This window comes from Lithobates pipiens, unplaced genomic scaffold (genome assembly GCF_037356315.1).
Source record: "Lithobates pipiens isolate NorthernLeopardFrog02 unplaced genomic scaffold, aLitPip1_a1.2 Scaffold_19, whole genome shotgun sequence".
Classification (NCBI taxonomy): Eukaryota; Metazoa; Chordata; class Amphibia; order Anura; family Ranidae; genus Lithobates; species Lithobates pipiens.
Genome location: NW_027507764.1, coordinates 564563754 through 564588945, shown reverse-complemented (window position 1 = coordinate 564588945; position 25192 = coordinate 564563754). Strand labels below are relative to the sequence as shown.

The 25192-nt window shown below is 44.0% G+C and overlaps 1 protein-coding gene across 1 annotated transcript in view; it reads left to right on the top strand.

Moving 5' to 3' along the window:
- DNAAF11 (dynein axonemal assembly factor 11) overlaps positions 1-24889 on the top strand; it is a 150849-nt gene extending 125960 nt beyond the window's left edge. The window contains exon 12 of the mRNA XM_077493362.1: positions 24403-24889. Coding sequence (XP_077349488.1) covers positions 24403-24592 — 190 coding nt within the window. The 3' untranslated portion in view covers positions 24593-24889. The remainder of the gene's footprint in view (positions 1-24402) is intronic.
- Positions 24890-25192: the final 303 nt, after the last annotated feature.

Here is a 25192-nt window from a genome sequence, read left to right as displayed (position 1 = left end):
GCTGATAGCAGTAAATATGGATCAACACACTATTCTATTGTCTAAAGCAGGGGTATCCAAACTTTCAAAAGAAAAGGCCAGTTTACTGTCCTTCGGACTTTAGGGGTACTGGACTGTGTCGGTGGGAATAAACAATGCCAGATCTTTGGTATTAGGGGTACAAATAGTTGGTGTAGTTAGGGTAGGTGTAAGAAGGAAGTATGCCCCATTGTTGGTGTCAGTGGCAGGGATTATGCCCCACTGTTGGTGTCAGTGGCAAGAATAATGCCTCAAGGGCTTGATAAAGGGAAGCAAAGGGCCGCAGTTTGGAGACCACAGGTCTAAAGTGTTGCCAGGTGTGCAGTATATCTTGCAACACAGAGACTGAGAGTAGGATCAGAGTAAATGTTTGTAGTATGATTTTTTTTTTCTTTCCAGCACAGGCAGAAAAGTGTTTTTTTTCATATTATGTTCATGATCTACCTTACTTTAGCCCTAGTGACATCACTGGGTTTCTGTGCTTCTCTATGCAATGCAGACAGATCATGGCTGGTGGGAAGGTCCATCAGGATGCTGCACATAACACAATATGACAGCACCCTGCTCCAGTATTCCTCTCAAGAGCCCTCAGCTCTGATGCAAGCAGTGGGCCGGTTCTTGGGAGGAGTTTTGAAAATATGAAAATGCCTTGATGAGTGGATGTCAGTCTTGAGGAGGGGGCATTTCTAGGCATCTAGACCACCCTAGTGTCAGAAACCATGAAATCAGGCTGAGACAGAAGTACAATTAAATCACACTTGTTTAATAATAAAAGTAAAAAGAACAAATGTAGTAAAAACGTAGCCAAATTTCCATAACCAGAACGGATAGTCAGCCAAGCCAGAAGTCGGGGTTCAACGTATTGGAACTGCAAGCAGGATCTGGAGCCAGACGGATTGTCAGCCAAGCAAGTCTTGAACAGGATTGCAGGAGATAGTTTCTGTGATGTTGACCAAGGCGAAGGCAGAGATCCATTGGGCTGAACAGCTTAAGTAGGCAGGACTGACAAGCAGGATATCATCAACAGCTGAGTCACTGTGGAGAGATAGGAGCTGGCAATTAGCCGACAGCTGAGCAGCCAGCTCTGAGAAGGAGAGGCTGAGCCCAGCCCTGACACCTAGGTAATGCCCACATGTAATGCTGAGCCTCCATAATTTGGAAGAACTGAAATTCAGTTAATGAAAGTGGACAGTAATGTACTTGGCCACCCTCCCCCTACAGTAGTGTCCTCTGCCCTCCCCCATAGCAGTGCCCCCCACACATCACCCCTGCATTGTAGTGTCCTTTGCCCCCCTCCCCCTCAATAGCAATGCCCTCTTCCCTTCACATCACCCCCCCACTGTAGTGTCCTATCCCCCCCAAAACAGTGTCCTCTGCCCCCTTCACATCACCCAAAGTCACCCCCCCACCCGACACAAACACACACCAGTGTATAGGTAGCACTCCCCTTACAACTGGTGTAAAGCAGAGCGGAGAGCAGGAGGCAGCACAGTACTAGATGGAGGGCGGGAGTGGAAGCTGTTGGAGTTAACTTTTCATAACAGACTAGTGATTGGTTGCTAGGACCGCCCGGCATCCTAGCAAGCAATCACCTGCTGGTTAACTTGAAAGGTTAACTGATGCTACCCCCCCCCCCTTGCTCTCCATCCAGTACTGAGCCCCCCCCCCCCCCCCCCCGCTCTCCACTCTGCAGTGAAGATGAGAGCGGCAGAGGCTGGAGAGAAGGACCGGCGAAGCAGGGGCGTGTTCATGATCAAGAGCTTGCTGACCCCCCCATGCTACCACATGCAAAGACATTTTAGACAACTGTCAAAGTAACTGAATGGCCTCAGCTTACCTTCAGAATGGCTGAGTTTCCCCAATCATTCATCATCTGTACCGGACCGCCCTGTCTAGCTGCTGTTCTGGGAAAACACAAAAAGTAGAGTTACTCTTTAAAGACCCCCTTTTAATTATCTTGGGCCTGTTTTTGTGTTGAAAAATACCTCTTATTAGCCTTTATTATTTTACATTAATTCATTTTATTATATTATATTTATATATTTTTTTTAATATAATTATATGTAAAAAAAAAACATAAAAAAAAAAAACAATGCACAAATATTTATCAAATTCTCCCCAAAAAAGGAAAAAACATATATATATAAAGAAATTTAAACTACCCAAAATTCGCCCCCCAAAAACACCCCTAAATAAAGAAAAAAGTAAATTTTTCAAGAAAATTTAATAAGCAAAATTGTGAGTTTCCGCTTTGGTGAAATATTCACTGCAAAATAATTTTCACCAAAATTACTATACATATCCATGAAATGATCGTAATATTGAACAATAACATTTTACCATAATTCACCATACATGACTAATATTTTGGAACTTGGTGTCATGAGTGCCTTTTGTTTTGCATTAGCTCTTGCGCGGATGGGAATAGTATGCTATCATTGTATGTGCTCCTGTGGTTCCTTCTGAAGCCTGCTTCTGTTAGTAATATGTTCTCAGTAATTATCCTTAGGGGACCAAGGCATATACAGAATCTCCAATATATTTATTCATATGCAAACACAGTGACTCGCCACGAACATGACTCCGCATAATCAGTTTGTTATTCATTCATTTCACAATTAAAATAATAATAGTGATGGCACAGCTAGCATCACAGCCTGGGGGAATGTTATTTCTGTAGAAATTTACGGCTCCCTATTTCTCGAGAAGATTTCTGGAAAAGTACAGCAAGTCTTCCCAATGACAGCTGATATTTATCACTTCTTTCCAAATAATGTGGTACACATATGAGCGAACATTCCCCCCTCTTGTGGGCAGGAGTGCTGGTTAAAAACGAAGTAAATACTGTACATTTACAGTATCTCACAAAAGTGAGTACACCCCTCACATTTTCGTAAATATTTTATTCTTTTCATGTGACAACACTGAAGAAATGACACTTTGCTACAATGTAAAGTAGTGAGTGTACAGCTTGTATAACAGTGTCAATTTTATGTCCCCTAAAAATAACTCAACACACAGCCATTAATGTCTAAACCGCTGGCAGCAAAAGTGAAAATTTAAATTGAAAATGAAATTGAAAATGTCCAAATTGGGCCCAATTAACCATTTTCCCTCCCCGGTGTCATGCGACTTGTTAGTGTTACAAGGTCTCAGGTGTGAATGGGGAGCAGGTTTGTTAAATTTGGTGTTATCACTCTCACTCTCTCATACTGGTCACTGGAAGTTCAATATGGCACCTCATGGCAAAGAAATCTCTGAGGATCTGAAAAAAAAAGAATTTTTGCTCTACTTAAAGATGGCCTAGGCCAGTGATGGCGAACCTTGGCACCCCAGATGTTTTGGAACTACATTTCCCATGATGCTCTTGCACTCTGCAGTGTAATTGAGCATCATGGGAAATGTAGTTCCAAAACATCTGGGGTGCCAAGGTTCGCCATCACTGGCCTAGGCTATAAGAAGATTGCCAAGACCCTGAAACTGAGCTGCAGCACGGTGGCCAAGATCATACAGCAGTTTAACAGGACAGGTTCCACTCAGAACAGGCCTCGCCATCGTCGACCAAAGAAGTTGAGTGTACATGCTCAGCGTCATATCCAGAGGTTGTCTTTGGGAAATAGACGCATGAGTACTGCCAGCATTGCTGCAGAGGTTGAAGGGGTGGGGGCAGGGGGTCAGCCTGTCAGTGCTCAGACCATACCCAAGTACCTGAGTACCTGTCACAGTCCATATGAGTACTCAAGTACCTGTCACAGTCTATCAGAGTACCCGAATACCTGTCACAGTCCATCTGAGTATCCGGGTACATGTCACAGTTCATCTGAGTCCCCGAGTACCTGTCACAGTTCATCTGAGTCCCCGAGTACCTGTCACAGTTCATCTGAGTACCCGAGTACCTGAGTACCTGTCACAGTCCATCAGAGTACCCGAATACCTGTCATAGTCCATATGAGTACCCGGGTACCTGTCCCAGTTCATTTGAGTACCTGTCATAGTCCATATGAGTACCCGAGTACTTCTCACAGTCCATATGAGTACCTGTCACCGCCCTTCAGAGTACCCGAATACTTGTCACCAGGCCATCAGAGCAGGGGTCAAGTCCTGGGGAAAAAAGTGTGGGAACTCCCACCCAAGATCCACTCCCCCACCAAAAAAAATAAAAATAAATAAAGGTACGCTCATATGCATATATATTTCACAGAAAATACAGTACATTTATTGTAAAGTGCCAGTTTACAAATACAAAATAAGTTAACTTGTCAAACAGAATAATCAACACAATGGGTGAAGATCTTTCCCTCGCAGGGAATTTCTAACACAAATACACCCTGTTCCAAATTCAAATACAGCAAATTAGAAAATATCACACAAACTGGAATAACGTTGCCCTTGCCGTGCAAGATTATCGGCAACGGATCAAAAAACTCACGGATCGGATCATTCCTTGGATCTGAGTCACGGATCGGATCATTTTTCGGATCAGCAAATAATAATTGAATTTGCAAAAACCTGTGAAAAATTTCACCACCATATAGTCCCCACTGCAATATACATCTCCCCTACTGTAATATCCATGTCATCTCCCCCAATAATATTTTGGCTGAGCATGGATGGGTATGGCTGGGTATTAGCAGAATATGTATTGGCAGGGTATTGCAAAATATTGGCAGGATAAGTATTGGCAGGGTATTGCAGAGTATTGGCAGGGTATGGCAGATTATTGCTGGGTATTGCAGATTATTGGCAGGGCATTGCTGGGTATTGCAGGGTAAGTATTGCAGAGTAAGTATCAGCAGGGTATGTATTGCAGAGTATTGGCAGGGTATTGCAGAGTATCGGCGGGGTATGTATTACAGAGTATTGGCAGGGTATTGCAGAGTATTGGCAGGGTAAGTATTGCAGAGTAAGTATCGGCAGGGTATGTATTGCAGAGTATTGGCAGGGTATATATTGCAGAGTATTGGCAGGGTATGTATTGCAGAGTATTGGCGGGGTATGTATTGCAGAGTATTGGCGGGGTATGTATTGCAGAGTATTGGCGGGGTATGTATTGCAGAGTATTGGCGGGGTATTGCAGAGTATTGGCAGGGTATTGCAGAGTATTGGCAGGGTATGTATTGCTGAGTATTGGCAGGGTATTGCAGAGTATTGGCAGGGTATTGCAGAGTAATGGCAGGGTATGTATTGCAGAGTATTGGCATGGTATTGCAGAGTGCTGGCAGGGTATTTCAGCGTATTGGGTATTGCAGAGTATTGGCAGGGTATTGCAGAGTATTGGCAGGGTATTGCAGAGTATTGGCTGGGTATTGCAGAGTATTGGCTGGGTATTGGAGAGTATTGGCAGGGTATTGCAGAGTATTGGGTATTGCAGAATATTGGCAGGGTATTGCAGAGTATTGGGTATTGCAGAGTATTGTCAGGGTATTGCAGAGTATTGGCAGGGTATTGCAGAGTATTGGCAGGGTATTGCAGAGTATTGGCAGGGTATTGCAGAGTATTGGGTATTGCAGAGTATTGGCGGGGTATTGCAGAGTATTGGCAGGGTATTGCAGAGTATTGGCAGGGTATTGCAGAGTATTGGGTATTGCAGAGTATTGGCAGGGTATTGCAGAGTATTGGCTGGGTATTGCAGATTATTGGCTGGGTATTGCAGAGTATTGGGTAATGCAGAGTATTGGCTGGGTATTGCAGAGTATTGGGTAATGCAGAGTATTGGCAGGGTATTGCAGAGTATTGGGTAATGCAGAGTATTGGCAGGGTATTGCAGAGTATTGGGTATTGCAGAGTATTGGCAGGGTATTGCAGAGTATTGGCAGGGTATTGCAGAGTATTGGGTATTGCAGAGTATTGGCGGGGTATTGCAGAGTATTGGCGGGGTATTGCAGAGTATTGGGTAATGCAGAGTATTGGCAGGGTATTGCAGAGTATTGGCAGGGTATTGCAGAGTATTGGTAGGGTATTGCAGAGTATTGGCAGGGTATTGCAGAGTATTGGCGGGGTAATGCAGAGTATTGGGTAATGCAGAGTATTGGGTAATGCAGAGTATTGGCGGGGTAATGCAGAGTATTGGGTAATGCAGAGTATTGGCAGGGTATTGCAGAGTATTGGGTATTGCAGAGTATTGGCGGGGTATTGCAGAGTATTGGCGGGGTATTGCAGAGTATTGGCGGGGTATTGCAGAGTATTGGGTAATGCAGAGTATTGGCAGGGTATTGCAGAGTATTGGCAGGGTATTGCAGAGTATTGGCAGGGTATTGCAGAGTATTGGCGGGGTAATGCAGAGTATTGGCGGGGTAATGCAGAGTATTGGGTAATGCAGAGTATTGGGTAATGCAGAGTATTGGCGGGGTAATGCAGAGTATTGGGTAATGCAGAGTATTGGCAGGGTATTGCAGAGTATTGGGTAATTCAGAGTATTGGCGGGGTATTGCAGAGTATTGGTGGAGTAATTCAGAGTATTGGCAGGGTATAGCAGAGTATTGGTGGAGTAATGCAGAGTATTGGTGGAGTAATGCAGAGTATTGGCTGGGTATTGCAGAGTATTGGGTAATGCAGAGTATTGGTGGAGTAATGCAGAGTATTGGTGGAGTAATGCAGAGTATTGGTGGAGTATTGGTGGAGTAATGCAGAGTATTGGTGGAGTAATGCAGAGTATTGGTGGAGTAATGCAGAGTATTGGCGGGGTATTGCAGAGTATTGGGTAATGCAGAGTATTGGTGGAGTAATGCAGAGTATTGGCGGAGTATTGGTGGAGTAATGCAGAGTATTGGTGGAGTATTGGTGGAGTAATGCAGAGTATTGGCGGAGTAATGCAGAGTATTGGCGGAGTAATGCAGAGTATTGGCGGAGTAATGCAGAGTATTGGCGGGGTAATGCAGAGTATTGGCGGGGTAATGCAGAGTATTGGCGGGGTAATGCAGAGTATTGGCGGGGTAATGCAGAGTATTGGCGGGGTAATGCAGAGTATTGCGCTCCAGCTAAATAAATCTAATTAAACTAAAATAAACTAACATGTACTCAAGTACCAACCAAACAAAAATAAAATAAAGTAAAATGTGGAACTGTATATTTAAATAAGCTCAGACAATGTGCATAAATTCCAAAGTGCAATACCACAGGTCAGATTGTGCACTTAACATAAAAAACTTGACATAAAAAACTTGGTAAAAAAAACTTGGTATAAAAGATCTTCTATTGATGATAGTGAGATAGTGTTGAGTGCACACATATATAAATGATATGGTACGGAGAACAAAAAAAAAAAAAAAAAAAAAAAAATGTGTCGTTATACAAGTGTAATACAAATCAAAAATTGCACAAAATGCTAATAGTCCATGTGCAGTGTACCATGTGTATGAACAAAATACTAATAGTCCATAAACAGTGAAATGTGTTTTTGAACAAAAGCTCCAAAAAAAAATATATATATATAAGGTGAACTACAATTATACAGAGAGCATGTCCATTTGGTGGTAAAATATGTCCATTTAGTGATAAACAAAGCAGTATCCTGCGTGCTCCAAAAACAAGAAGTGAATTCCACCAGTGCTCCTATGCGTATTGTATCCTCACACTAGGTGCAGTAATTACCTTACCTTACTGCTGTAAGGTAAACAGCATTTCCAAAGTAACGCTTGTTGTCCAGTAATGCAGGTACAATAGGTGATGTAATCCTAGACTCTCATTCACCGTGGACACGTTGTAGCATGCAGGAAAAACAAGGGGAACACTCCAATGGTGAAGTATGTATTCACAATTTATTGGGTATAAAACGAAGATGTAGGTACTCACATTTAAAACAATAATAAAAAGCACAGCTAAACGAACGCGTGTCACGCTCGTGCTTCCGGACGTCACTTCCGGTGTCCTTACTGGCCAATTGTGGCCAGTAAGGACACCGGAAGTGACGTCCGGAAGCACGAGCGTGACACGCGTTCGTTTAGCTGTGCTTTTTATTATTGTTTTAAATGTGAGTACCTACATTTTCGTTTTATACCCAATAAATTGTGAATACATACTTCACCATTGGAGTGTTCCCCTTGTTTTTCCTGCATGCTACAACGTGTCCACGGTGAATGAGAGTCTAGGATTACATCACCTATTGTACCTGCATTACTGGACAACAAGCGTTACTTTGGAAATGCTGTTTACCCTACAGCAGTAAGGTAAGGTAATTACTGCACCTAGTGTGAGGATACAATACGCATAGGAGCACTGGTGGAATTCACTTCTTGTTTTTGGAGCACGCAGGATACTGCTTTGTTTATCACTAAATGGACATATTTTACCACCAAATGGACATGCTCTCTGTATAATTGTAGTTCACCTTATATATATATTTTTTTTTTTTGGAGCTTTTGTTCAAAAACACATTTCACTGTTTATGGACTATTAGTATTTTGTTCATACACATGGTACACTGCACATGGACTATTAGCATTTTGTGCAATTTTTGATTTGTATTACACTTGTATAACGACACATTTTTTTTTTTTTTTTTTTTTTTTTTTTTTGTTCTCCGTACCATATCATTTATATATGTGTGCACTCAACACTATCTCACTATCATCAATAGAAGATCTTTTATACCAAGTTTTTTTTACCAAGTTTTTTATGTCAAGTTTTTTATGTTAAGTGCACAATCTGACCTGTGGTATTGCACTTTGGAATTTATGCACATTGTCTGAGCTTATTTAAATATACAGTTCCACATTTTACTTTATTTTATTTTTGTTTGGTTGGTACTTGAGTACATGTTAGTTTATTTTAGTTTAATTAGATTTATTTAGCTGGAGCGCAACACCATTTCTTAATTACTATCACTTAATTTGGGGAGGGTTTACACCCCTGCTGGTGTTTTGCTGCAACCACACTAGTTCTAGGACACATTGATAGGCGCGAGAATACTTTCACTTCCAATGCAGAGTATTGGGTAATGCAGAGTATTGGCGGAGTAATGCAGAGTGCTAGTGACTAACCTGGTTTACTTCTCGGGAGAGCACTGGGTAGAGGGGAGGGAGGAGACAGTTCGTATCCCAGCAGCGCTGGCTGCGCTGGAGGCCGTATGCGCACTGCCCACTGACTCCAGTGCGTGCCCACGTGTACGGCCGACGTCATGTGACCGGTTGCTAGACGCGGAGCGGCCCTAGCCTAGCAACCAGTCACTCGGGTGGCAGAGGAGCGGCGGGCTATGCACTGGCGGCGGGCTACTCAGGCGGCTAATGGGAACGGCGTTCCCGTTGTGGAAATAGTATAGGAACGCCGTTCCCATGCATTCCCGCAGGACTCGAGCCCTGCATCAGAGTACCCGAGTACCTGTCACCAGCCCATCAGAGTACCCGAGTACCTGTCACCATCACATCAGAGTACCCGAGTACCTATCGGCAGCCCATCAGAGTACCCGAGTACCTATTTGCAGTCCATGCCTCATAGAATATACGTTGGGGTATTTGCTTTCCAAAATGGAGTCATTTTGTAGGTAATTTCACTGTACTGGTGCTCCAGGACCTTCAAAAGTGTGATAGGTAGGAAGGAAATGAGATGTGTAATTTATGCTCCTAGAACGCCTGAAGGTACTACTTCAATGTTGGTCCTCTGTATGTGGCCAGGCTGTGTAAAAGTCTCACACATGTGGTATCGCCATACCCAGGAAGAGTAGCAGAATGTATTTTGGGGTATAATTTTTGCTATATATATATATGCTATGTGTTATTATTATTATTATACAGGATTTATATAGCGCCGACAATTTACGCAGCGCTTTACAACATTGGGGTAGACAGTACAATGCAATACAATTCAAGACAAGGGGAATCAGAGGGCCCTGAGAAATATCTTATAAATGGACAACTTTGTGTAAATAAAAATACGTTTTAATTTTTTTTCCACATTTTCCAAAAACTTCTAGAAAAAAATGAACCATTCAAAAGACTCATTATGCCTCATAGGTTATACGTTGGGGTGTTTGCTTTCCAAAATGGGGTAATTTTGTGAGCAATTTCATTGTCCTGGTGCTCCAGGGCCTTCAAAAGTGTAATAGGTGGTTGAGAAATGAGATGTCATTTATGCTCGTAGAACGCCTGAAGGTGCTACTTCAATGTTGGTCCTCTGTATGTGACCAGGCTGTGTAAAAGTCTCACACATGTGGTATTGCCATTTTTATAGCACAAAAAATAAAAAATAAACACTAGTGATTAAATACCACCAAAAGAAAGCTCTATTTGTGTGAAAAAGAGGATGCAAGTTTCATATGGGTACCATGGTGCATGACTGAATAATTGTCATTCAAACTGTGAGGGCGCTGAAAGCTGAAAATTGGTCTGGGCAGGAAGGGGGTGTAAGTGCCTTGTATTGAGGTGGTTAAACCACACATGTGAGGTATTGCCACAAATGTTAGAGCGAGAGCAATAATTGTAGCACTAGACCTCCTCTGCAACCTCTAAACTGGTAACCTGTGGAAATTTTAAAGCATCGCCTATGGAGATTTTTAAGTACCATAGTTTGGCACCATTCCATGAGTGATGGATATATATTTGCTCCAAAAAGAAAAAAAAGCTGGCAAATGTTTATTAACATTCCTCAGCACTGGGAGATAAAGAGAAACATTGTAACATTTAGATATTTTCGATCCAAGGGAATGGTCTGTAAATGAGGTCAGTTTAACCACTTAAGACCCCTTTCACACTGGGGCGGTTTTCAGGTGCTTTAGCGCTAGAAAAAGCCTCTGCTAAGCGCCTGAAAACTGCCTCCCATTCATTCCAGTGTGACTTTTCACACTGGAGTGGTGCGCTTGCGGGATGTTCTAAAAAGTCCTGCAAGCAGCATCTTTGGGGCGAGTTGGGAGCGCTGTTTTTAGCACTCCCAAAACGACTTTCAAAAAACAAGATTTTCAATATTACATGCGATATTTGAATCAAATGAGTCCAGTGATCCAAATGTCTCATGCGATATTGCTTTGTCAATTGAGCCCTCAGACCTTTGTTGTTGCTCTCCGTCTCTTTCCTTTATAGTTGGATGTGTCTGAATCTCACCTCTTTTTTGGGGATGTTTTCTGGTATTTGCAAGTAGCCTATTCAAGCAAGTTAACTTGGTCAATAAGATTGTCTTTGACAACACCAGACCCCAATAATAGAAGATCTAGTGTTTCTGTATTGATGTTTTGACATAGCACTGTTTTCTTCATCATTGTGCAGAACCCGAGGCCAGGGGTCTCCAAACTTTTCAAGCAAAGGGCCAGTTTATTGTCCTTTAGACTTTAGGAGGGCCAGATTGTGCCCAGCGGGGGCAGAAAGTGTCCTGGGCCTGGCATCAGTGAGAATAAATATCCTCAGGGTTGGTGGTCAATAGGAGGATTAGTAGTACCCTTTATTAGTAAGAGGAATAGTATCCCATCAATGGTATTGGTGGAAGAAATAGTTCTCCATTGTTGGTGTCAGTGGGAGGAATAGTGCCTCCAATCAGTGGGAGGAATAGTGCCTCCAATCAGTGGGAGGAATAGTGCCTCCAATCAGTGGGAGGAATAGTGCCTCCAATCAGTGGGAGGAATAGTGCCTCCAATCAGTGGGAGGAATAGTGCCTCATATCAGTGGGAGGATTAGTGCCTCATATCAGTGGGAGGAATAGTGCCCCAAGGGCCATATACAGGCTAGCAAAGGTCCACAGTTTGGAGACCTATATCTCTCCCATGGTTTCCAATACCACCTCTATGCCGATGATACCCAGATCTAACTTATTACTCCTCCTCTCACCACCTCGGTCTCCTCGCGTATCACAAATTTACTGAGCGACACCACAAAGCAACTTATTCACTCCTTTGTCATATCCTGCCTCGACTACTGCAACTCCCTCCTCACTGGCCTCTACCTATACACAGGCATCCCCTGCAACAGAAAATTACATTTTTGGTGAGATACTCCCAAAGGGAAATCACATTTAAAGGGATGAAGACCCTGACACTTTCCTCAATAGATCCCTGCAGTGCAGCAGCTGATTGAGAATTATAAAATCAATGCCTTTAGATTCACTTTCCACTTTTCACTTTGTTAAAATTCTTTCCACGTACATAGATCACCCAGAGGGGAATGTTTTTTTTTTTTTTCTCAACAAAAGAGGAGTTGCTTTTTAACCCCTTTCCCCCCACTCTATAGCCAAAAGATGGCTACATCGCGGGCTTAAAATGCTGGGAGGGCCGTCCATGGAGGCCCTTCCGTGCATGCATGCCACGCTCTGTGATTGCCGAGTGCTTGGGACTTAGCTGATCACATATTAGGGTAAAGGGCCAATGATAGTGGCCCTTTACCACATGATCAGCTGTCAGCCAATGACAGCTGATCACGGAATTAAACAGAAGCCGGTTGAAAAAAAAACAAAGAATGCCGTTAACTGGCTGCTGTTACAGGGACATCGGTCCCCCTCAGTACCCACCAGTGCTGATAATCAGTGCCCATCAGTTCTGATAAACCATACCCATCAGTGCCCATCAATACTGCTAATCAGTGCCCACCAGTGCCACCTGTCAGTGCCCACAAGTGCCACCTATCAGTGCCCATCAGTGTTGCCAATCAGTTTTCTTCAGTGCCTCATCATCAGTGTTAATTATCAGTGCTGCTCATCAGTACCACCTATGTGTGCCCATCAGTGCCACCTCTCAGTGCTCATCAGTGCTACCTATCATTGCTGAATCATCTGTGCAGCCTATAAGAGCCTATCAGCAGCCATCAGCGAAGGAGAAAAATTACCTGTTTGCAAAATTTTATAACAAAACTACAAAAAAAGTTTTGGGTTTTTTGTTCAAAATTTTCAGCTTTTTTTTGTTTAGCAAAATACATGACCTAGTGGTGGCTAAATACTACCAAAAGAAAGCTCTGTTTGCCTGAACAAAATGATAAAAATGTCATATGGGTACAGCGTTGCATGACCGCGCAATTGTCATTCAAAGTATGACAGCGCTGAAAGCTTAAAATTGGCCTGGGCAGGAAGGGGATGAAAGTGCCTGGTAGGCAAGTGGTTAAAGTCCCAAACTTAAAATGTCCTCTGTTTTCTCAGACTCCAGTTAAAAATAAGCATCCAGTTCCGTGCAAGAAATGTATCCACCACTATTCCCACCACCAAAAAAGACAAATGAGGGGCTTACCAGATCCAATAGCCCAAAGAATGAGGTGTATTGCACTCAATATAACTGAAAGGACTCTCCTACATATGTTGCTACAGCTCTCCTGTCTCCAACAGGGAAAGGACAACACCACATGGACTCCAAATAGGTATTTACTCAATTCAACACACCAAATTATAAAAAGAGAATGGTGTAGTAAATAAATTGTCCTTATCCTTAAAAATGAGCTGTCACACAAAAAACAAGAATGTGCATAAAAAGCCAGCAAAAGAAACACCTAGCCCTTGTACACACGGTCGGAGATTCCGACGGAATGTGTCCGATCGGAGCGTTTTGTCGGATATTCCGACTGTGTGTGGTCTGCATCGGACTGTTTCCATCGGAATATCCGTCGGACCAACTTTTCCAACTTGCCGGAAATATTTTCTGACAAAATGCTCCAATCGGACATACTCCGATCATGTGTAGAGAATTCCGATCAGACAAAGTGCCACGCATGCTCAGATCAAATTCCTAGACCAAAGCTATTGGCTACTAGCCTGAACGTAGTCCCGTCGTAACGAAATAACGTCATCACGTTCTGAACGATCGGATTTTCCGACAACTTCGTCCGACCGTGTGTATGCAACAGTTTCGGTCAAAATCCGACGGACAAAATCCGACGATTTGGTTGTCGGAATCTCCGACCGTGTGTACAGGGGCTTAGAGCGGAGCTGCTCACCGATTGAACAGCAGCGTGATGAAGTCAGTGTGGTGTGGTGAAGTCAGTGCATCCACTGTAACTAGAATTGGGTTTCCTGGTGCTCCACACCTAGGGCATTCATCTTTAGGTGTCACTCCATATTTAAACATTCTTTGGGGAGTATAATAAACTCTACACATAAAATATAAATGGGACACTCTTTGTGAGGGGGATATTGAGGCCAGTCTCCCTTGCTTCATATGGTATGGAAATGCCCAAAACTGTTTAGATACTGGGTGGAAATAGTTGAGAGGATAAATAGAGTCTTTGGTACCAAATTGAAGCCAGAGGCAAAGCTTTGTCTTCTGGGAAGTTTCGAGGAGGACAGGATTCAAACCCCAATAAAAATAGCAATGTTAATGCCGCGTACACACGACCGGACTTTTCGAGGGACTAGGTCCGACAGACTTTCGACGGAGTTCTGACAGAGTTTTGACGGACTTTCCGAATGAACGGACTTGGCCACACACAATCACACCAAAGTCCGACGGATTCGAACGTGATGACGCACGACCGGACTAGAATAAGGAAGTTCATAGCCAGTAGCCAATAGCTGCCCTCACATCAGTTTTTGTCCGTCGGACTAGCATACACACGAGCGGATTTCTCGGTAGGAACTGGGTCCGGCAGAGTTCTGGTGGAAAAATTTGAAACATGTTCCATTTCTAAAGTCCGTCAGACTTTTGCAAATCAAAAGTCCGCTGCAGCCCACACACGATCAAATGGTCTGCGGGAATCATTCCGTCGGACTTTTGATGTTGAAAAGTCCGGTCGTGTGTACACGGCATAAGATGTCTATATCAGGCTAGGCGATTAATAGCGTTGAACTGGCAGTCTAAAATACCCCCCTCCTTGGCAGAATGGATTAAAGCCATTAGCTCTATGATCTGGTGTGAGAGGGTGTGGTATATTAAGCAAAATAACTTCAAGAAATTTGAGGGCCAATGGAGACACTGGCTGAATGAGATGGGCTGTTCGTTGGGGGGGATGTCGGAGGGGTGGCCTGTGCCACCGCCCCATTAACTCCTGATACGTTGACGGGGGGAGGGAGAGGAAGGAACCTCTCCCCCCTTATAGGTACCAGTAGACCGCATATTCGGGTATATCAGACGGACGAGTTGAGGACCCCCCTAGCTTCGCTGGCGCCCTGTTCCATCTCTTCCATCCAGTGGAGCAGAAACTCGACTGGGGTAAAATTGGTACTCGTGGAGTACATTCGGGGGGGGGGGGGGGTGGGGGAGGGGAGGAAGATGAGGTCAAGACAAAGGTATGACCACAAAAAGGGTTTATGGCTTTTTATACTATTGTGGATAAAGGTGTGTGATGGCTATTACTTAGTTTTAACAGAGTTATTGTACACATGTATTTGGTAAACCAATAAAAATGGACTGAATATAAAAAAAAAAAAAATTGGGTTTGAAATGCTGCCCATGTTCTTCATGAGCAGATTTCCTCCCTATTCTGTCCAATTCATGTCTTCTGGAGCAGAGGTGAGGACAGATCTCTCCTGTGGGAACGCAGACAGCAATAAAATCTTTCCCATCTCTACTAGAAACATTTTTTGCTGTCTGTGTCCCAGAGTTTTCTTCACTTCCTTCCAACCAGCCAGGGGCACATACAGCGATAAGAAGTTCATATTGGCAGACTTTTAGATGTCCTCTTTAGGAAGAAGAATATACAGGGCTATGGGAATTGTTATAGAATACAACTCATACACACATACGTTTACATGGGTTGAACGTGCAATCTGGAAAATATTCATTTTTCCACATTTTGTTATGTAACGGCCTTATTCCAAAATGGATTAAATTCATTATTTGCCTCAAAATTCTACAACTACCCCATAATGACATTATGATGTTAAAGTAGTTTGTTTGAAATCTTTGCAAATATATTTAAAATAAAAAACTAAAGAAATCCCATGTACATTAGTATTCACAGCCTTTTCTCAATACTTTTGCTGAAGCACCTTTGCCACCAATTACAGCCTCAAGTCTTGTTGAGTATGATGCTACAAGCTTGGCACACCTATTTTTGGACAGTTTTTCCCATCCTTCTTTGCAGGATGTCTCAAGCTCCATCAGGTTGGATGGGGAGCGTCGGTGTACAGCCATTTTCAGATCTTTCCAGAGATGTTCAATCGGGTTCCAGTCTGTTCTCTGGCTGGGCCACTCAAGGACATTCACAGAGTTGTCCATAGCCACTCCTTTGTTATATTGGCTGTGTGCTTAGGGTCGTTGTCTTGTTGGAAGGTGAATCTTCGCCACAGTCTGAGGTCCAGAGCGCTCCGGAGCAGGTTTTCATCAAGGATGTCTCTGTATACTGCTGCATTCATCTTTTCCTCGATCCTGACTAGTCTCCCAGTTCCTGCCGCTTAAAAATATCCCCACAGCATGATGCTGCCACCACCATGCTTCACTGTAGGGATAGTATTAGCCAGGTGATGACTGATGCCTGGTTTTCTCCAGACATGGCACTTGCCATTAAGGCCAAAGAGTTCAAAGTTTGTTTCATCAGAGAATTTTGTTTCTCATAGTCTGAAAGTCCTTCAGTTGCCAAACTCCAGGCGGGCTGTTATGTGCCTTTTACTGAGGAATGGCTTCTGCCTGGCCACTCTACCATACAGGCCTGATTGATGGAGTGCTGCACAGATGGTTGTTCTGGAAGGTTCTCCTCTTTCCACAGAGAAACAATGGAGTTCTGTCAGAGTGACCATCAGGTTCTTGGTCACCAGGTTCTTGGTCACCGCTTGCCGACCAGCCGCCGTCATTATACTGTCACAGGTCGGCTCGTTCCCACAAATCGCTTTACCAGTACATCGGTCCCTTTAACAGCTATAGTAGCACGGCGTGGGAGCTGATGCACATGGCCGGCAGGCGCGATGTCCGCCGGCCACCCGTGATCGCTCCATCGAGAGCCAGAACTGGCATCTGTCAATGCAAACAAACAGATCCCCGTTCTAACAGGGAAGTACAGAGTGATCGTCTGTTCTCAGTGATTAGGAACACAGATCTCTCTCTGTTCTTCCAGTCAGTCCCAACCCCCCACAGTTAGAAATACCTCCCATGGAACGCATTTAACCCCTTGCTCATCCCTAGTGTTAACTCCTTCCCTGCCAGGGTCATTTATACAGTAATCAGTGCATTGTTATAGCACTGCACTATACAGTAATTTATACAGTAATCAGTGCATTGTTATAGCACTGATTGCTGTATAACGGTCATTGGTCCCAAAAAAGTGTCAAAAGTATCCGATTTGTCCACCGCAATGTCGCACGCCTGCTAAAAATCGCTGATCACCACCATTTCTAGTTAAAAAAAAAAAATGTATAATAAAAGTGCCATAAATCTATCCCCTATTTTGTAGACGTTATAACTTTTGCGCAAACCAATCAATATACGCTTATTGCGATTTTTTTATTTTTTTTTATTTTTTTAGTTGTGTTGTGTTTTACAAAAATATGTAGAAGAATACATATTGGACAAAACTGATGAAGAAATATATATATTTTTTTAGATATTTATTATAGCAAAAAAGTAAAAAATATTGGTTTGTTTTCAAAATGTTCCGACTTTTTTGTTTATAGCACAATAAAAACCGCAGAAGTGATCAAATACCACCAAAAGAAAGCTCTATTTGTGGGGGAAAAAAGGACATAAATAATATTATATATTTATTTGAGTACAGCGTTGCACGACAGCGCAATTGTCAGTTAAAGCGACGCAGTGTCGTATCGTAAGAAATGGCCCGGTCATTAACCACCTCAATACAGTGCAGTTACACCCCCTTCCTGACCAGACCAATTTTCAGCTTTCAGCACTCTCACAGTTTGAATGGCAATTACTCAGTCATCCAACACTGTATCCATATGAAACTTGCGTCCTTTTTTCCACACAAATAGAGCTTTCTTTTAGTGGTATTTAATCACTAGTGAGTTTTTTTCTTTTTTGTGCTATAAATAAAATAAAATAAAACGTAAATTTTGTGAAAAAAATGCCTTTTTCTTTGTTTTTGTCATACATTTTTGCTAATTAGTAATTTTTCTTCATACATTTTGGCCAAAATTTATAGTGCTACATATCTTTGGTAAAAATAATGCACATTAGTGTATATTATTTGGTCTTTGTGAAAGTTATAGAGTCTACAAACTATGGTGCCAATCACTGAAAATTGATCACATCTGATCAGGCCTTCAGTACATCAGGTGTACCTCATTTCTTGAGACACTAACAAGTCAGGAAAGTACAAATACCCCCCAAATGACCCCTTTTTACAAAGTAGACATTCCAAGGTATTAAGTAAGTAGCATGGTGAGTTTTTTTAAGTTGTCATTTTTTCCCACAATTCTTTGCAAAATGAAGATTTTTTTTTTATTATTGTTTTTTTTTACAAAATTGTCATATTATCAGGTTATTTCTCACACACAACATATGCATACAACAAATTACACCCCAAAATACATTCTGCCACTCTTCCCGAGTACGGCGATACCACATGTGTGAGACTTACACAGCCTGGCCACATACAGAGCACCAACATTGATGTAGTACCTTCAGACGTTCTACGAGCAAAAATGACGCATCTCATTTCTCAACCACATATTACACTTTTGAAGGCCCTGGAGTACCAGGACAATGGAATTGCCCATAAAATTACCAAATTTTGGAAAGCAAACACCCCAATGTATAATCTGTGAGGCATAATGAGTCTTTTGAATGGTTAATTTTTTTCCAGAAGTTTTTGGAATATGTGGAAAAAACTTAAAACGCATTTTTTTTTACACAAAATTGTCAATTTATGAGATATTTCTAACACATAGCATGTATATAGCAAAAATTACACCCCAAAATACATTCTGCTACTCCTCCCGAGTATGGCGATACCACATGTGTAGGACTTTTACACAGCCAGGCCACATAGAGAGGCCGAATATTGAAGTAGTACGTTCAGGCGTTCTAGGAGCATAAATGACACTTCTCATTTCATTCTACCCATCACACTTTTGAAGGTCCTGGACCACCAGGACAGTGAAATTACCCACAAAATGACCCAATTTTGGAAAGCAAACACCCCAACGTATATTCTATGAGACATGGGCTGCAAATAGGTACTGGGGTACTCTGATGGGCTGGAGATAAGTACTCTGGTACTCTGATGGGCTGGAGATAGGTACTCTGGTACTCTGATGGCCTGGTGACAGGTACTCGGGTACTCTGATGGCCTGGTGACAGGTACTCGGGTACTCTGATGGCCTGGTGACAGGTACTCTGATGGCTTGGTGACTGGTATTTGGGTACTCTGAAGGGCAGTGACAGGTACTCATATGGACTGTGACAGGTACTCGGGTACTGAGATGAACTGTGACAGGTACTCAGATGAACTGTGACAGGTACTCGGGTACTCAGATGAACTGTGACAGGTACTCGGGTACTCAGATGAACTGTGACAGGAACTCGGGTACTCAGATGAACTGTGACAGGTACTCGGGTACTGAGATGAACTATGACAGGTACTCGGGTACTGAGATGAACTGTGACAGGTACTCGGGTACTCAGATGGACTGGGACAGGTACTCGGGTACTCTGATGGGCTGTGACAGGTACTTGGGTACTCTGATGGGCTGTGACAGCTACTCGGGTACTTTGATGGGCTGTGACAGGTACTCGGGTACTTTGATGGGCTGTGACAGGTACTCGGGTACCATGATGGACTGTGACAGGTACTCGGGTACTCTGATGGACCGTGACAGGTACTCGGGTACTCTGATGGGCCATGATAGGTACTCAGGTACTCTGATGTGCAGTGACAGGTACTCGGGTACTCTGATGGGCTGGGGCAGGTACTCGGGTACTCTGATTGGCTGGGACAGGTACTCAAATACTCTGATGGACTGTGGCAGGTACTCTGATGGACTGTGATTGACAGGTACTATGAGGGGTGGTGACAGGTCCTCTTTATTGGGGGGGGGGCAATCAGTGTGATTGGTGTACACTAGGCGGTAACGAGATGTTACCGCAATCTCCTCCTCACACACGATAGGTGTGTGAGGAGGAGAACAACCCGGTAACATCTCGTTACCGCGGGTTGGTTTACATTTTAGTGATCAGCTGTGAAAGGATCACAGCCGATCACGTGGGTAAACAGCCGGCCAATGGCTGTTTACCAGCGTCGGTGACGAGCAGTGTTCCCGGGGAACACGCCGCCACCGACGTGCATGCGCAGCGTGCTCGCGCGCATGTGCCGTGCACAGCCGGGGTGTGACCATCTGTGATCGGCCGTGACTTCATCACGGCCGATCACGTGGTAAACAGCCATAACCAATGGCTGTTCACCCCCTTCGGTGGCGAGCGGTGTCTCCCTGACACGCCGCCACCAAAGAAACAGGGATGCGCGCGCACGATCACGTGCATTCCCTGTTTAAACGGGAGGCCGTCATATGACGGCCTCCCGCCACAACAGGTGCGCCGCCTGGCCGTCATTTAATGCCCGGCGGACAGCATCTAGTTAAAGGGGAAAATCTTCCGGGTCTGAAGTGGTTAAACAAATAGGATTACAGCTTTCTAGACTAAGGCTTTCCACTATTGCGTCCCTAAAGTCACTTGATTTTGCTGCATCTTGAAGCTGTACTCTTGAGGTCTATGGACCTCAAGTGGGACCAAAGTAGTGCAGGGACTACTTTGAAGTTGCTGCGTCTTGAAGTCACACAGATATGAACGGTACTCATTGGAAATCATGGGGTACGACTTGTCATGCGACTTTTTAGTCCCAAATTGCATGAAAAGTGCACTAGTGGAAACCTAGCCTTAACCCAGAATAATGTGTATTTTCACATCTCTCTAGTCGGCCTGTGTAGTTTCCCAAACTGAAACAATAAAAGTATAAAGATCATGTGGTGTCCTCATTCATTCATAATCCCTATATAAATAATACTCTAGAAATATCATTGGTGTTATTAGTAAAGGTTCTAAAAGTTTATTTCTTTAATATAAAAACTTGACCCAAAAGCCTGAGGACTTTCACACTGGAGCGGTGCGCTTGCAGGACGGTCAAAAAAGTCCTGCAAGCCGCATCTTTGGAGCGCTGTAGGAGCAGTGTATTTACCGCTCCTAAAGCACCCCTTCCCATAGAAAACAATGGGGCAGCGCTGCAACCCTTTTTCTGCCGGTAGCGGGGGTTAAAACTGGCCCGTTAGTGAACGCACAGCGCCGCTAAAATGACAGTAAAGCGCCGCTAAATATAATGCTGCTTTACCGGCAGCGCCTGCAACGCCCCAGTGTGAAAGTAACCTTAGGGACGTTAGATTGTAAGCCCTTTAAGGGCAGGGACTGATGTGAATGTACAGTATATATTGTGACAATGCAATGCCCTGCCCCTGTGAAAATTTAGGAGAATATAACACAGGATTCGCATTAACAGCTATTGCAAAGTTCCAGACTGTTGTTTCTAAGCTGAGAAATCTGTGTTTTTGGTTTACTTTGGATTCTTTATTCCCTAGATCATTGATGGTGAACCTTGGCACCTCAGATGTTTTGGAACTACATTTCCCATAATGCTCTTGCACTCTGCAGTGTAATTGAGCATCGTGGGAAATGTAGTTCCAAAACATCTGGGGTGCCAAGGTTTGCCATCACTGCCCTAGTGCCTGGAGCTTGAAGGTTCCAAAGTATCTGGGTTGGGACGGAACCTTCAATCCTGTGTCCAGATTTTACTAGGTGCCTGCAGCCTGTGTGTGTACACTGGTGTGCAGGGTCATTATATACTCAAGCCTAAGGATAGTTCAAGGCTCCAAGTTTGGAAACAGGAGTTCCCACCCAGGGGTCTGCGATGCCCCAGCTAGGAGTCAAGAGACAGGAGGTCTCAACCAGGGGTCCTAGGTGCCGCAGCTAGGAGACAAGAGATCTCGTCCCAAGATTCAGGTTGGCTCTTGTTGGGGTGTCAGGAGAACCCCTATCCCGAGGCCTGGAGTGGACCATGCAGCATGGTGCTGCAACTAAAGGCTAAGAGCAGGGCTGTCTTAATGAGTGGGCACACCTGGGCCCTGCACTTTCATGGGGGGCAGGGCCCTGCACTTTCCCCAAAGCAGCTGGTCCTTGAGCCCACGTTGCCCTGTAATTGGGGGCCCCATGATGGCACTGAGAGTGATGGATATACAGGGGAGGCAGGCTGGCAGCGGTGCACCGTGCTGTGCAGAATGATACCTATTATTTCACAGCCAGCAGGGAGGGGGCAGGGCTGGAGCACCGGTAAAGCTCTGACCCGACCCCATGCAGCTTGAATGCTCAGGACTCAAAGGCTTTGGGGTGGTAGGAACTGGAGTGGGAGCTGCTGAGTCGGCAGCACTGAGAGCCCACCTGCGGAAGTAGCATTGTGGATGGTATCATGGTGAGCCCAGCTGTCCAGCACTGTTTGCACTGAAGGGCTTGGAAAGCCCAGAGGGATACTCCTTCTTCTGCCCCCCCCCCTCTGCCTGAAGAGTGCTGGGGGGATATCTGGGGTGTAGAGGGGCCATAGTGCTAGGGAGGCATCATACTAGCAGATATATTATATGCACAGGACAGCTTCGTTACTTCATGTATGTCGTTTTTTCCCATTGTTTCTTTGCTGTACAGAATGATTGTGTAGTTAAAGCAGAGCTCCACCCAAAAGGGGAAGCTCCACTTGTCTGCCTCCTACCTACTTGATGTCTGTTTACCTGCGCTGTCTCCATTGTAGGGGCCTCGGAGCATTACTTTGCCCACGGGCCCATGTTGCTATTAAGACGACCCTGGCTAGGTAGCTCGGCATTTTCAGTGGTCTGTTCACGTTGAAGTAGAAAACTCCCTACATGGGCAACTAAAGCTGCCACGCTTTAAAATACAGTTTAGACTGGCTCAACTAATTGGAAAATCACCTACCACATGCGTATAATCTCCCCAATACCACAAAGGGGCTGAAAAAGTTGTCAGCGCTATCTAAGCACCTGTAATAAATAAATGGGGCCACACCGAGACTGCAGCACCATAGTGTGGCATTACAGGTTCAGATCAGGTGGTAAGGAGGAAATTACTGCCTGTCAAATTCCCTCTGAAAAGCGATACGAACAAGGAACACGTGAAAAATCCCTTAGTTTCCCTGTAAGCCCTTGTACACACGGTCTGAGATTCCGACAACCAAATCCATCGGATTTTGTCCGACGGATTTTGTCCGAAACTGTTGCATACACACAGTCGGACGAAGTTGTCGGAAAATCCGATCGTTCAGAACGTGATGACGTTATTTCATTACGACGGGTGTACGTTCAGGCTAGTAGCCAATAGCTTTGGTGTAGGAATTTGATCTGAGCATGTGTGGCACTTTGTCTGATCAGAATTCTCTACACATGATCGGAGTATGTCCGATCGGAGCATTTTGTCTGAAAATTTTACCAACAAGTTGGAAAACTTGGTCTGTCGGATACTCCAACGGAAACAGTCCGATGTAGACCACACACAGTCGGAATATCCGACAAAATGGTCCGATCGGACACATTCCGTCGGAATCTCCGACCGTGTGTACAAAGGCTAAGACAGCCATTCTCAACTAGGGTTCCTCCAGAAGTTTCCGGGAATTTCTTGAGTTGTGGCTGATTGACCTTCTAATCCCATCTGATGTTACCTGGATAATCTAAGGTTCAACACTATGTGGCAGAGCCAGCGGTATGACACCAATGTTTTTTTTGTTTTTTTTTTAGCTATGTGTAGGAGTGGAATCCTTCCTACTGGTAACTAATGGAAGGGGCATTTTTGCCGTCGACCACAAATGAATGGGTTTTAGCCCTTGTACACACGGTCGGAGAATCCGTTGGAATGTGTCCTATCGGACCGTGTTGTCGGATAATCCGACTGTGTGTGGTATGCATCGGACTGATTCCGTCGGAATATCCGTCTGACCCAATTTTCCAACTTGTTGGAAATATTTTCCGACCAACTGGTTCGATCGGACATACTCCGATCATGTGTAGAGAATTTTGATCGGACCAAGTGCCACGCATGCTCAGATCAAATTCCTACATCAAAGCTATTGGCTACTAGCCTGAACGTAGTCCCATCGTAACGAAATTACGTCATCACGTTCTGAATGATCGGATTTTTCGACAACTTAGTCCGACCGTGTGTATGCAACAGTGTCGGACAAAATCCGATGGACAAAATTCGACGGACAAAATCCGACGGATTTGGTTGTCGAAATCTCCGACCGTGTTTACAGGGACTTAGTATTTTTGGGGTTCTTCTGGAAGAAAAAAAAGTTAGGAATGGCAGCTGTAAGATATAGATATCATTAGATATCATTAGATATTGTGATCAAGTCATCAAAGAAGTCCGTAAGAGTGACTCAGCAGGTGATCTGTTGGACTGGAGTGTCTCTATAACCATAATGTAACAGAAGATCCTACAAGAGTTTTTGAGTTATGACCAAAAACATTGACTCACTGGTTACAAAAATGGTGCGTTGTGTTTCCAGTAAATGTCTTTCAAGCAATCACTCATTCCTGCTTTTCTCATTTTATTATCAGCAGTGTGAAAAGAAGTGAAAAGCTGGAAGTGGATCCAGACGTATACTCCTTCCCCGATGTGTCCGGGATTGTCCAGGAAAAGAGCAGCAGGGGCCAGGGACCCCTCCAGCTGCACAACTGCAAAGCAAAAGACAAGAAGGAGAAAGATGGCGAGTTTACTGATAATGATGAGGTTCCCCCTCTTCTATGATGAGGAAAACACCTTGCACAGTTTGGACATTGTATTGTTTTATCCAGTGTATCACTAGCCGCTGCTCTACACCGCACAAAGCCCTGCATTAGCCCGACTGAACCAAATGCAGCCTCAATCAAATGCATTGCGTGAAACTACACTGTACCTGAGAAGCACAAACCAAAAATGCCATTTAACCAGTTCCCACCCGGCCTATAGCAAAATGACAGCCGGGCAGGCCTTTTGTCGATCCAGGTAGATGTCATGTGATCTGTCGGTATACAAAAGATGAACAAAACTCTGGATAGCCGCACTCCGGGTTGAGTAAAAAGTAAAAGTGCCCTTATTTCTTCAAATGCAAAAACTCCATATTGGACAAAACGTCACAGCAAAGGGAAAAGAAAAATTAGAACAAGGTTGCTGACGCGTTTCACGCTAAGACCAGCGCTTACTCATAGCTATGAGTAAGCGCTGGTCTTAGCGTGAAACGCGTCAGTACCTTGTTCTAATTTTTCTTTTGCCTTTGCTGTGATGTTTTGTCCAATATGGAGTTTTTGCATTTGAAGAAATAAAGGCACTTTTACTTTTTACTCAACCCGGAGTGCGGCTATCCAGAGT